Consider the following 11,339-nt stretch of genomic DNA (forward strand, 5'->3'; position numbering starts at 1 on the left):
ATTCTTCTTCATCTTCTTTGGGAAAAACCAATCTCTTAGCGCCACAGTCTATGAGAATGCGATTGGTAGTCAGCCAATCCATTCCTAAAATCACCTCCAAACCTTGAAGAGGTAAGCAGATGAGATTGACTTTAAACTTACGCCCTTCCACTTCTATAGAACATCTGACGCACATAGTGGACGTCCTAACTTCGCCAGCCGCTAGGGTTGACACCACCAGGTCGAACTGCATCTCACTCACTTCTAAACCCAATTTTTCAACACACACCTTCGAGATGAAGGAGTGAGTTGCCCCCGAATCATACAGTACACAGCACGGTTTACTGATGGACAAATTTGTAAGCACCAAAATATGATGTCACAAACTTGTTTCACAATCGGCAAGTATGACCGAATCGTTCAAGTAATAAACTTGGTAAGACCAAGTATCGTTCTTCCCAAAGGACTCACGGCCTAGTTTAGTTGTGTGGTTTGTTGATTAGCTAAGACTTACAAATGAAATAATTGGATTATATTATGCAAGACGAAAACTAAACATGTATGCATGAATTGATCAATGGCAAAGACTAAAGATAAACACTTTCAATGGATTATATGAATGAATATGTTGTTGGGGGTCAATTTCATCTCATCCACTCTCATACATTTTAGGAATTCAACATTCAAATCATCATTGTTAATGCCACTCTCTAAAGTACCATTCTAGATGGCTTCTCCCTAATCAAATAGTTCATACAATTCCTAGCATTCCTAATGATTAGTTCATGAGTGCAGGAGCTTAACGACAACCAATATAATATTGTCAGTATAATATTGGGAGAAATTCCCCGGATCTAGACTTCCCCGTACGTGTCCGTATCGACAAAACCAATAATCATGCAATAGAATGAGTTAAACAATGCAAGCATTAAGCAAAGAGGAAAAACCCTAACTAATGATGAAAGAAAGCATAAGTCTTAGATTAAGATGCAAGCATAAATTCCATATATGAGAGCTTCAAGAGATTACATTGATTCCCCAACAAACATACAAGGTTTAGTTCACCATATTCATGGTGAACCTAGATGAACAATAATGAAAGAATGAAAGAATAAACCCTATAAAGGTGAAGAGGTAGCCTGAGCATCCAAGATCCTCCTTCAAAGGGGTGGAAGAGAGAGTGTTTGCCTCGTTTCTGCCAAAGATCTTTAACCCTAGGACGTGCAAGCCCTTATATACTAATCTAGAGTTACAAAAGATTACAAAAGCCCAAGCCCAAAAAGTGCCGCTCAGCGCTAAATACCGCTCAGCGGTGGTTGCGCGTCTTCTTTCTTCCCCTCAGCGGCCATTTTGCCCCTCAGCGGTACCAACGTGACTCCTTGAGTGCCGCTCAGCGGTAATTTCCGCTGAGCGGTGCCTTCGTCTTCTCTTTTTGCACTCTTTCTTGTCTTTTCTAATGTCATCTCTCTCCTTCTTCACTCTTTTCACTAAATTCACCTTAAAACCTGCACAAAAACACTCAAATCAAGCATAAACCTGTCCAGCTCTCTTATTTCTGAAAATAAAGATAAAAGGCATGATTTCAAGCTAGTTTCTAAGTCTAAAGGTTGCTTTTAGTATCAATTTTAAGCATGAAAATAACAGTTTTTCAACTGTTATCATTTACCAAACAGCAAGCATTCACCGAATATGAGATTACCTGAGCTTGCTGCCTCCGTACCAGTCAGAGCATATACACGTCCAATAGCTTGGGCTCTACCACCACCTCTCGACTGATTCCTGCCAGCATTTGGTGGCCTCATCACAGCACGTCCACCCATGTTGCACTCGTTCTCCAAGTGCCCATTCCTCCCACAACGAGAGTAGTGTTTTCCTCCCACCAGTTGAGGACATGATGAACGGTAGTGTGGTCCTCCACACTGGAAACAAGTAACGTTTCCGTGCTGCCCAGATTGTTCGGTAGGAACCAATGCTTGAGACCCGCTTGCATTAGATGGTTGATTTGGACGAGCGTAAGGGGTTCTCCTCTCATTAACGTTTCCTCTTGATACGATTGGCCCCCTAGCTACCTGTTGTTGATTCTTGTGTCGTTCCACTTCTACCATATTCTTCTCTAATACCTTGGCTCTCTCAACCATAGCAGGAAACGACCAGATGCATAAACTGGAGATCAAGACCTTCAGATCACTCCGTAGACCGTTCTCAAACTTCCTACACTGCCACTCTTCACTGGTGGCCATCGTATTGAAACGGACAAGGTGTTTAAATCTATTGGTGTACTCCGAGACAGACATACCACCTTGTACCAGCTGAAGAAATTCCACCTCCTTTGCAAAACGGACGCTGTCAGGGAAGTATTCTTCATAAAATTTGCTCTGGAATACTTCCCATGTGATGGGATTTTGGGCGTCCGTTAAGATAGCTCTCGTGCTCGCCCACCAGTGGCCTGCTTCCCCGGTCAGTAGATATTCTGTGAACGCCAACCTGTTCTCGTCCGGGCATCTCTTGGCGTTGTAGATTATCTCCATATCCCGCAACCACTGATCTGCCTCGTCAGGGAGGCACTTTCCACTAAATTTAGCTGGGTGATGTTGAAGGAAGCTTTCCAAGCTCCACTCAGTAGGATGGTTAGCGTTGAAAGAGGACGCTCCCGAATTATTTCTGGTTGCCGCTAAAATCTCCATCAACTATCTTTGAGTGGCTTCAGAGTTGGCGCGAGAGGCATCCAAACTCTGCAAAGCATTCTCATTCTGCTGCAGTAGGGTAGCGTTCTGCTCCACCAATGTGGTGTTCTGCTGTTGTAACCTATCTATCACCGTTTCCAACAACCTAGTGTTGTTGGACGCATCAGGTTCATTGGGCTGTGGTGAAGGAGGGAGTCTAGGTGCCATTTGTTCTCTGGAAACAGAGAAAAACGAGCATTAGTCATGTTCAAAGAGTTGAAAAATAACTCATTAAACACACATTAAGCACACAGCAAAAACACAGTGTACTCATAACCTACAGTGTCCTCTAAGAGAACAAAACTGCTCTGATACCACTAATGTAACATCCCAAAATACAGTAATCACCATATTATAGAATTAATTACATTAAACAGTTAAACAATGCAGTCTTACACTAAAACCGGGTTCAAAAGCCGAACGACTTAAAGTACAGAACTAAAATACAAATACAACAGTATTGAAAGTTCAGAACGAACAGTTTTACAAAATTAAATAACCGAACGTCAAAACTAAAAGCTAACATCTAATCTCTAATAAGAACGAGCGTTCTAAGGCTCAGCTTTAACTTCCACTTCAACCAGGTTTTCTTCTTCAATAACGTCCTCCAAAGTGGTCTCGCCTTCTGCTCACATCCACACGGATGATCATTGCAACGACAGGACAAACGTACATATACAACAGACAACACAAGGAAAAACGAAGGGTAAGCTTATGCAATTTAATTCATACATCAACATATAAGATAAACATTCTAATCCACACAACCACATAGTTCAATATATAATATCATACTAAATCTATTACTAGACAGACCGTCCGGACTGTATGAATCTGTGTAGCTACAAGCATCCTTGCACCCGAGTGGTGTAGTAACTGGGATACACTCAACAGCTGCCACTTGAGGTTAGCCCTATCCAAAGTACCCCTAAGGACTAGGACCTCCTGCCGTTCCCACATATGACCTACCCCCCTCTACGTGAGGATGAGTACTCACGGAACATCAGGATGGACTGCCAGCATTAGCATAACCACAATCATACTTTACCAAATCCAATATTCAATATATATGAGTCGTTCCTCCCTGGAACGCTCGTACAAAATCCATAATCGTATAATCATCCATATCATGTTCACCCTTTATAATCTTTTACTTTATTATCATTTTCATCTTTACTTTCATAGACATAAAATAACGAACGTTCAGCCCTCTGAAGAACGAGGACGAACGTTAAGAAAATGGACTGAATGAACTAAGAAATCTATAACGGACGTTACTTTCTATGCGGTCAGTTAAATGAACTAACTCGTTTGGATGTACACTGGTACTTAAAGAAAATTTCATTATGAAGACCTTAGATCGGATCCAATGTAAGAAGGAGAGCCAAAAATATTTAGAACTATATTTGTAGTAATTCGCATACGGAAGTCCGATGCCAATAAATGACCGAACGTGGAAAAATGGGAAATCTTGTTATAGTTGAACGAACGCTATTTTATCCAGGTTGATTATAAAATAATACGAGCGCTTGGTATAAGACAAAGCACTACTTAGGACGAACGCTAGGTATACGACCGAGTGCTACTTACAACGAACGCAAGGTATAAGACCGAGAGCTCATTAGGACGAACGCTAGGTATACGACCGAGCGCTGCTTATGACGAACGCTAGGTATAAGACCGAGCGTTACTAATTTTAAAGTATAAGGGTATAAATATTATTATTTCATTTCAGAGACTCGGATACCGTTAGGCTGAGCCGAACGCTCAGACATAGCATTTCACAGGAGGACGCTTGTTCTCGACCAGAGTTCTTTCCGAATGAAAGAATTCCATTTTAAACCGTTTACTAGGAAACCGAACGGTATAAGACCGTTCGATGACGAGCGTACATTATCATGGTAAGAAATGTCATATTCAGATTTTTCATCTATTCTAACTCAACATTTATCACACAGTTCATATCTTATAATTTCATATCAATTATCAATTCATATACTTTATAGGATTCGTATTACAATTCATACTCCACAATAATTATCCATATTCACATTCATACATATCAACCATCATCATACATACTCAATCAGCATATACTTCATACATTCAGTCAATAACGGACGCTCATACAACATACAAGTATCAATTAAATTAAATAAGCTTCCCTTACCTGGATCAGTGGTGAACGTCTAAGAATTTTGACTCGCCCAACTACAGCTTTCTACCCTCAACGATTTTCTTAATTCCTCCAACTAAGTCTAATCATAAAAGACAGAAGGATTTAGATTATACTACTGCATGCAACCAAAATTTGGTTTTGCATGTAACCCATGAACGAACGATTAGAGATGGGAACTTACCAGCTTCAAACTCTGAAACTGTTCGGTTCAAACTGAAGCTTACGGCGTCGGGAGTACATCTACGGTTTCTGAAATGGGATCGGAGTAGAGAATGGTAAGTTACAGAAGAGAGAAGGGAGGGTTTTCTAGAGAGAAGAAGGAGGAAGATGGAAGATCAGATTTTTCTTGGAAAGAAAGTGCATGCAGAGGAGAGTGGAGTGTTTTTCTGAAAACCCAGTTTTGCTCCACAGTCGAGAACGAACGTCTCCTCTCCAGTTGACACCTGTTTTCCACTTACTGATTTTCGAACCTTCAATTTTGACACTTGTCCATTGTGCGTCAAAGTGTGTTTTAATGGCACTGAGCGTGTGACGTGGGTGCATTTATGAGAGTAACCAGGTGACTCAGCAGTGCATTTAATGAGGCATGACATTTAACATCAAACAAAACATGATATATTTTATGATACAATATATTCTATATTCTAGGATACATACAGGAATATAAAATTTAAAGGAAAATGGTAATTCTTGTGCGAATTCGTATTACAAGAGCTATCTACATGAAAACCATCTCTTCATCCATGGTAATTGTTGTTTTTATTTTTTAAATTTAATATTGGCATAATGATATTTTAACAATATTTGCAAGTTTTGTTCAAAATAAAAAATCAATTTGTATTGGAATTAAAATTGGTCTAAATTATCTGAATCCACGAGAATCCCCAGAGGAACTGTTAGAGCAACATAACTTGTTGCTACAAACACACATGATAACCCAAGGAAGAATACAATCTTAAGGTGCTAAAGTTACATGGATCTTCAAACTTTTCTCTCATTTTTCATGCATATTGAATTACATTTTTGCTTCTCAAAATTCTATTTCTGTCTTTCCTATACACCGCTCATTTCAATAAAACTTAGTGATTGGTTGATATGTGCATGATGATGTTGCATCAGTGCCTTAAAAACATATGTGCAACTTGTTTTCAACTTCTTGTATGCATTATCTCAACATTGTCTTCCTTTTCTTCAAATGATGTGAAATCGCACATCAATGTGCTTGCTCGTTTCATGTTGATTGAGTTCTTTACCAATACTGATTTGTTATCAACTTGGATTACGACCTCTCTTTTTTTGTTCTAGCTTCAATTTGCTTAAAAGATTTCTATTGCATCAAACACTCCATGATGCTACTACAACATACTCAACTTCACATCACTAGTACAATTAAAGGAAATGACACCGGTTATTTTTGCTGATAGGCACCGGTTCCTGAACCGAGGCATATTCAGGCGAGGTAAAAAGTGGTAGACTTTATGCCTCGGTTTTGAAACGAGACAAAAAATGGTACGATTCGACCTCGGTTATTAGAACCGAAATTGTTCCTCTCCTTCTACTGCCTCGGTTGGAAGCTGGACCGAGGCAGTAGGGTCTTTTTTTATTTTTTTTTTCCTTCTTCTTTAGCCAGTTAACAGCACCTCCAATGAAGTTGATCATGCTCAGATTCAAAACCAGATCAAACCAGACCAAACAAACGAATAAAGGAAGCAAGTAAAACAAATCAAAACAAAATCTCAGATTCAAAAGTTCATTCTCAGATTCAATTCAACAAATCAAAACTAAATCTCAGATTCAAAAGATCATTCTCAGATTCAATTCAACAAAATGCAAAACTCTACTGAAACCAAATGCAAAACCCAAAGCAGCTACGGTCAACATCAGAAAAACCCTAATCTGACCACCACCACCACTATCACCGCCGCCACCATTGACGCACCACCACCGGTTGCCTTGTCCACCATCCTGCTCCCTTCCTCCGCCACTAGCTCCATCAGCGACTTCACTGTTGTGGACGCAGATCTGGTTGTTCTACCGTGGACACAGATCTGGTTGTTCTGCCGCAGTCCGTCGACGCAGATCTTCACCGTGGGCTGAAGATCCTCTGGCGACAATGCCGTGACCGCGTGCTCCTGCGTCCACGGTTCGCTGCACCGGAGCAACGGAACCAGACCGGGCACCGCACCAGACTCGCCAATCAGGGCACCGCTGCTCCTGTGTCCTTCGCCAACAGCCTCAGCTTCGCCGTCGCCGATTGCTTCACCGCCACCAACGAAGAATGCAGTCCGTCGACGCAGATCTTCACCGTGGGCTGAAGATCCTCCAGCGAGATACTTCCAGGTTCGTAGGAGAAGCATAGAGATCGGGAGCGCAAACCCAGATCTGGTGGTTGCTGTGTTTTGCTTGCAGCTTTAGGAAGAAAGAAAAGTGAAATGGAAGAGGAACGGTCGTGCGAGATGAAGGCATAGGGGGTGGTTTAGGCACTGGTTTCCCAACAAGCTCGTAGGCAGCAAAGAAATCACTGGAGGAAGCGGCGGCGACAGCAGGGAGGCACCAGCGGAGAAGAAGAAAGCGCGAGAGAGAAAAAGAAGAAACGAACACGAGGAAGAAAAACAGTGACTTCAGATTTCTGGAATTTGAATCAAGGAAAGAGCTACCCCTTCGATAACACCGCAAAACCGGTGCCTAAACCATTAAAAAAATATTAAAATAACATTATATGTCTCGGTCTAAGTTCAACCGAAGCAGAAAAATCGTTACCGAGGCAATATAGTTGGATCTTGGCACACAATACTGCCTCGGGTCTTTAAAAAATCGAAGCAAGAGGATATAAGTCTCGGGTATAGGGTGAACCGAAGCAGAAGAACCAGTCTGATTGCAGATGGATGTGACAGTAGACTTTATAGGTATTGTTTGCCCCATTTAACCGAAGCAGTAAAGATAATATGCATCGGTTGATGTTTAACCGAGGCATATAAGATTTTTATATTTACGATAATGCCATCGCATTCTTATACGCTTCGGTTTCGTAGTAACCGAAGCGTATATGACATGTCAGAAGACTCTTTTTTTACTAGTGCATGTTGATAATATCAATATGAGTTGCTTTTTTGAGAGCCAACTAATGTCGTGTTGCCCATGGGATCTACTCGGTCTCAACATAAAACAAAGCAGAGCACAACACGATGAAGTTAACCTAACTCAGCCAAAAGACAACCTACCCAGCCCAAGACCAGCTAAGCCTAGAAAAGATAAACACAAGCTAACAAAAACCAACACATCCCGACAAAAACCAACTTAACTTGGCTAAAGACCACTACAGCCCTACAAAGCTTAACAACTTGATTTAAATCATCAGACAACCTGACTTCCATTTAAAACAACACAATTCAAAACCTACAAAACTTAATTTTCACTCAAAAACATCACAGATTCATCTTAAACATCACGAATTTAGCTTAAAATCATCATATATTCAATCTTAACATAAACACGGATTCAACTTAAAACATTACTGGTCAAACTCTAAATAACGCGGTTCAAACTATCAACAACTTAGTATAACCTTCAAAATGCCTAATTTAAACATTTAAACATCATGGATCAAACCAAATTAACACGATTCCAATTAAAGACTTATTGTTTTCAACCTACACAATATAGATCAACATAAAAAAATCCAGTTAAAATTATACACAGCTCAACACCCTTCAAATTTGTCTTAACTAACAAGTAAGCACTTCTCCACTATGCACTTCACCATACACCAACCCACAAATTTAATGATTAGACATCTATATTACTATAACCACAATTAGCCTATGCTGAAATACCAAAACCACATCTTTGCCAACAAAGTTCTGAACTGTGATCATATAGGTATATCCTATACTCCAAAAAAAAAATGATACAAATCCTTCTAACCCAACAATTCCATAATCTCCACCAAAAAAATTTGAAATTATACATGCTTATAAAAATTAATTCCCTAAAAATTTACAGACCTCCACAAATTCATTCACATGAAACAAATTACAATACTTAGGTAAACTTGCCTCTTAAAAAGCAAACGTAACACAAATGATCCACCCACTTCCATCAAACATGTGCTTACTATATACTACCACCAACCAAACGAAATTTGACATTTCAAAAACATAATTACATCTGGAAAACAAGAGTATAAAGTTGTTTTTAAACATATAGAGACAACAAAATAAGATAAGGATAGTTCCCCTTACTTTATAAATAACTTTTTTTTTTGTCCTTAGGTCTTGTTTCCGTTTTCCTCTTGAATAGGTCCTTTGCTAACTCTTTCTCCCACACCGAACAATATAATTCCAATGCCAAAAAAAATGGCCCACTAAAACTTACGCTCCCTTTATAACTTATTTTGCACATTGAAAAACAATGACATTCATTCACTCCAATAATTCCCTCAAATAAGTCTTTACTTCATGTGCCTATGTGCTTTCCGAGCGATAGCTTCTACAAATAAGCATAACATAAAGCACGTGAAAAAACATTCTTAGAATTTTTCTTATCTCTTAACATTCTTTTAATCTAATGCAGAACATTTGGAAAAAATTTGTACTTTTATGATCTACACAGATAAAGACAACACAACATAACAGATAACAAAATACTAATCGTACATGCATTCAATACATTAAACGTCATTAAGCATTTAGGAAAGGTACACTAGTGTAGAAAAGACTTTAAACGTCTGTTATTTTGGACTTTTAACGTCAGATCCTGATTCGACGTATTTATGGGTGACATTAATGGAACGTCGGACTATATAGGTTAGACATCTATATAGACGTCGGACTACATAGGTCAGACATCTATATAGACGTCGGACTACATAGGTCAGACGTCTATATAGACGTTGGACTCTATAGGTCAGACGTCTAAAACGTCGCCATATTTGATTGGATATTTCTCCTCTTGAGGCCTCTCGGGTTGCTCCTGGCTCATGGTGATTCGAGTTTACAACTTTATACTTTAGTTGAAGAGAATGGATTATACGTTTTTTTTTGTATTGGATGGTTTCAAAAATGTAGTGGAGGGAATTTGAGGAGTGCAAAACGCAAGAAATCGTCGCCCAAGAACGCCGCCCAAGGACACGAGCAAACTGCACCAAAACCCAACGAAAACGCATTTTAATCGGTTCAAATGAAAGATAATTCATCAAAGAGTAATGTAATCAAAGAGGGTGGTAGAGAGTATGACTGAACAACAAATGGCCGACGCCATGTTGGAAATGGCGAGTCAAACAGTGATGGCCGCTTGGCACATGGCGTATGCCTCTGATAGAGGCTTATTGCGGGTTGAGTTGGATAAGGCGCGGACACAACTGAAGGAGCTCACTGAGGTTCACGCCAGCTGTGACCAAAAGCATAAACGGTCGGAGCAATTACTGAGCGAAGCTGAAGTGCTGCTGACTAGTGCTCGGGCTGCCGGTCTGGCTATGAAAAAGGAGCGCGATCAAGTGTCGCGCGAACTGGAACAGGCAAAGAAGATGGTGGCGGCGCTGACCAAGGAGAAGGATGATTTGCGGGCGGAGTCGGTCGAGGACAAGGAAATACAGGAGGAAATGAAGGAAGCTATAGTGGTTGAATCACGTGCGGTAATTTTTTCCCCTCGCTCCTACTTCACCATCAAATCCTTAACTTCCTGCCTCCAATCTGTCGTCGGTGTCGGAACATCGGTGGCGAAAGTCTCCACGACTGGATGATCGAGCGTTTTGATGATTGAAGACAACTGTGCTCGCTCCTTGGAGTGAGTTAATTTAGATAAGAGATATGCTCTCGTGTTCTGCTCCCGGGGTACATGGATAATGCTAACCTCGATGAAATCCTGGACCAATTCAGTCACTTCTAAAATTTATTAAAATTTATTATATTAACTTCGTATACAATATATTAAAGTAATAAAGTAATTAATAATATTTTGCTATATTTTAAAAACATATTTTTTTATCATCAAAAGATATGTATCAACTAGTATAAAGTTACTTGTTGTAATTCAGTAATGATTTACAACACTCCAACGCAATGGGATGTGATAGTGAAAAATAAAATATAATTGAGTAAAAACACTTCACTAAAAAATAAATAATAAGTTGCAGTCAATTCAAGTAGATATTTTACACCCTAAAAACTTATACACTCATTGAAATTGTTGGAATATTCATGTCGTTTAGACCTTCGTATTATACAAGTATCTAATAAGTTTTATTATTAGATAATATGTGTCATTTAAGATTTATAAATGAAACTATTGTTGTATAATGGCAAATGTTATGGATTTTTTCAATCAATCCGACGTAGAGAGGTGTAAACTTTTAGGCATTGGTGCCTCCATAACAGTTGTGTAGGTTAACACACCCTCCACCTATACCGTCTGAACTGTGAGGGTTCTTCTGGTTGCTCAGGTACTCAATCGGTCATGGT

General features: G+C 39.7%; 1 protein-coding gene across 1 annotated transcript; it reads right to left on the reverse strand.

Annotated features, from left to right (window-relative positions):
• Positions 1–1,637: 1,637 nt before the first annotated feature.
• On the reverse strand, positions 1,638–2,663 carry LOC128197534 (uncharacterized). Its single transcript, XM_052879590.1, has one exon. It carries the CDS (start codon positions 2,661–2,663, stop codon positions 1,638–1,640), a length of 1,026 nt encoding a protein of 341 aa, XP_052735550.1.
• Positions 2,664–11,339: the final 8,676 nt, after the last annotated feature.

Source organism: Vigna angularis, chromosome 6 (assembly GCF_016808095.1).
Source record: "Vigna angularis cultivar LongXiaoDou No.4 chromosome 6, ASM1680809v1, whole genome shotgun sequence".
In the NCBI taxonomy this organism is placed as follows: Eukaryota; Viridiplantae; Streptophyta; class Magnoliopsida; order Fabales; family Fabaceae; genus Vigna; species Vigna angularis.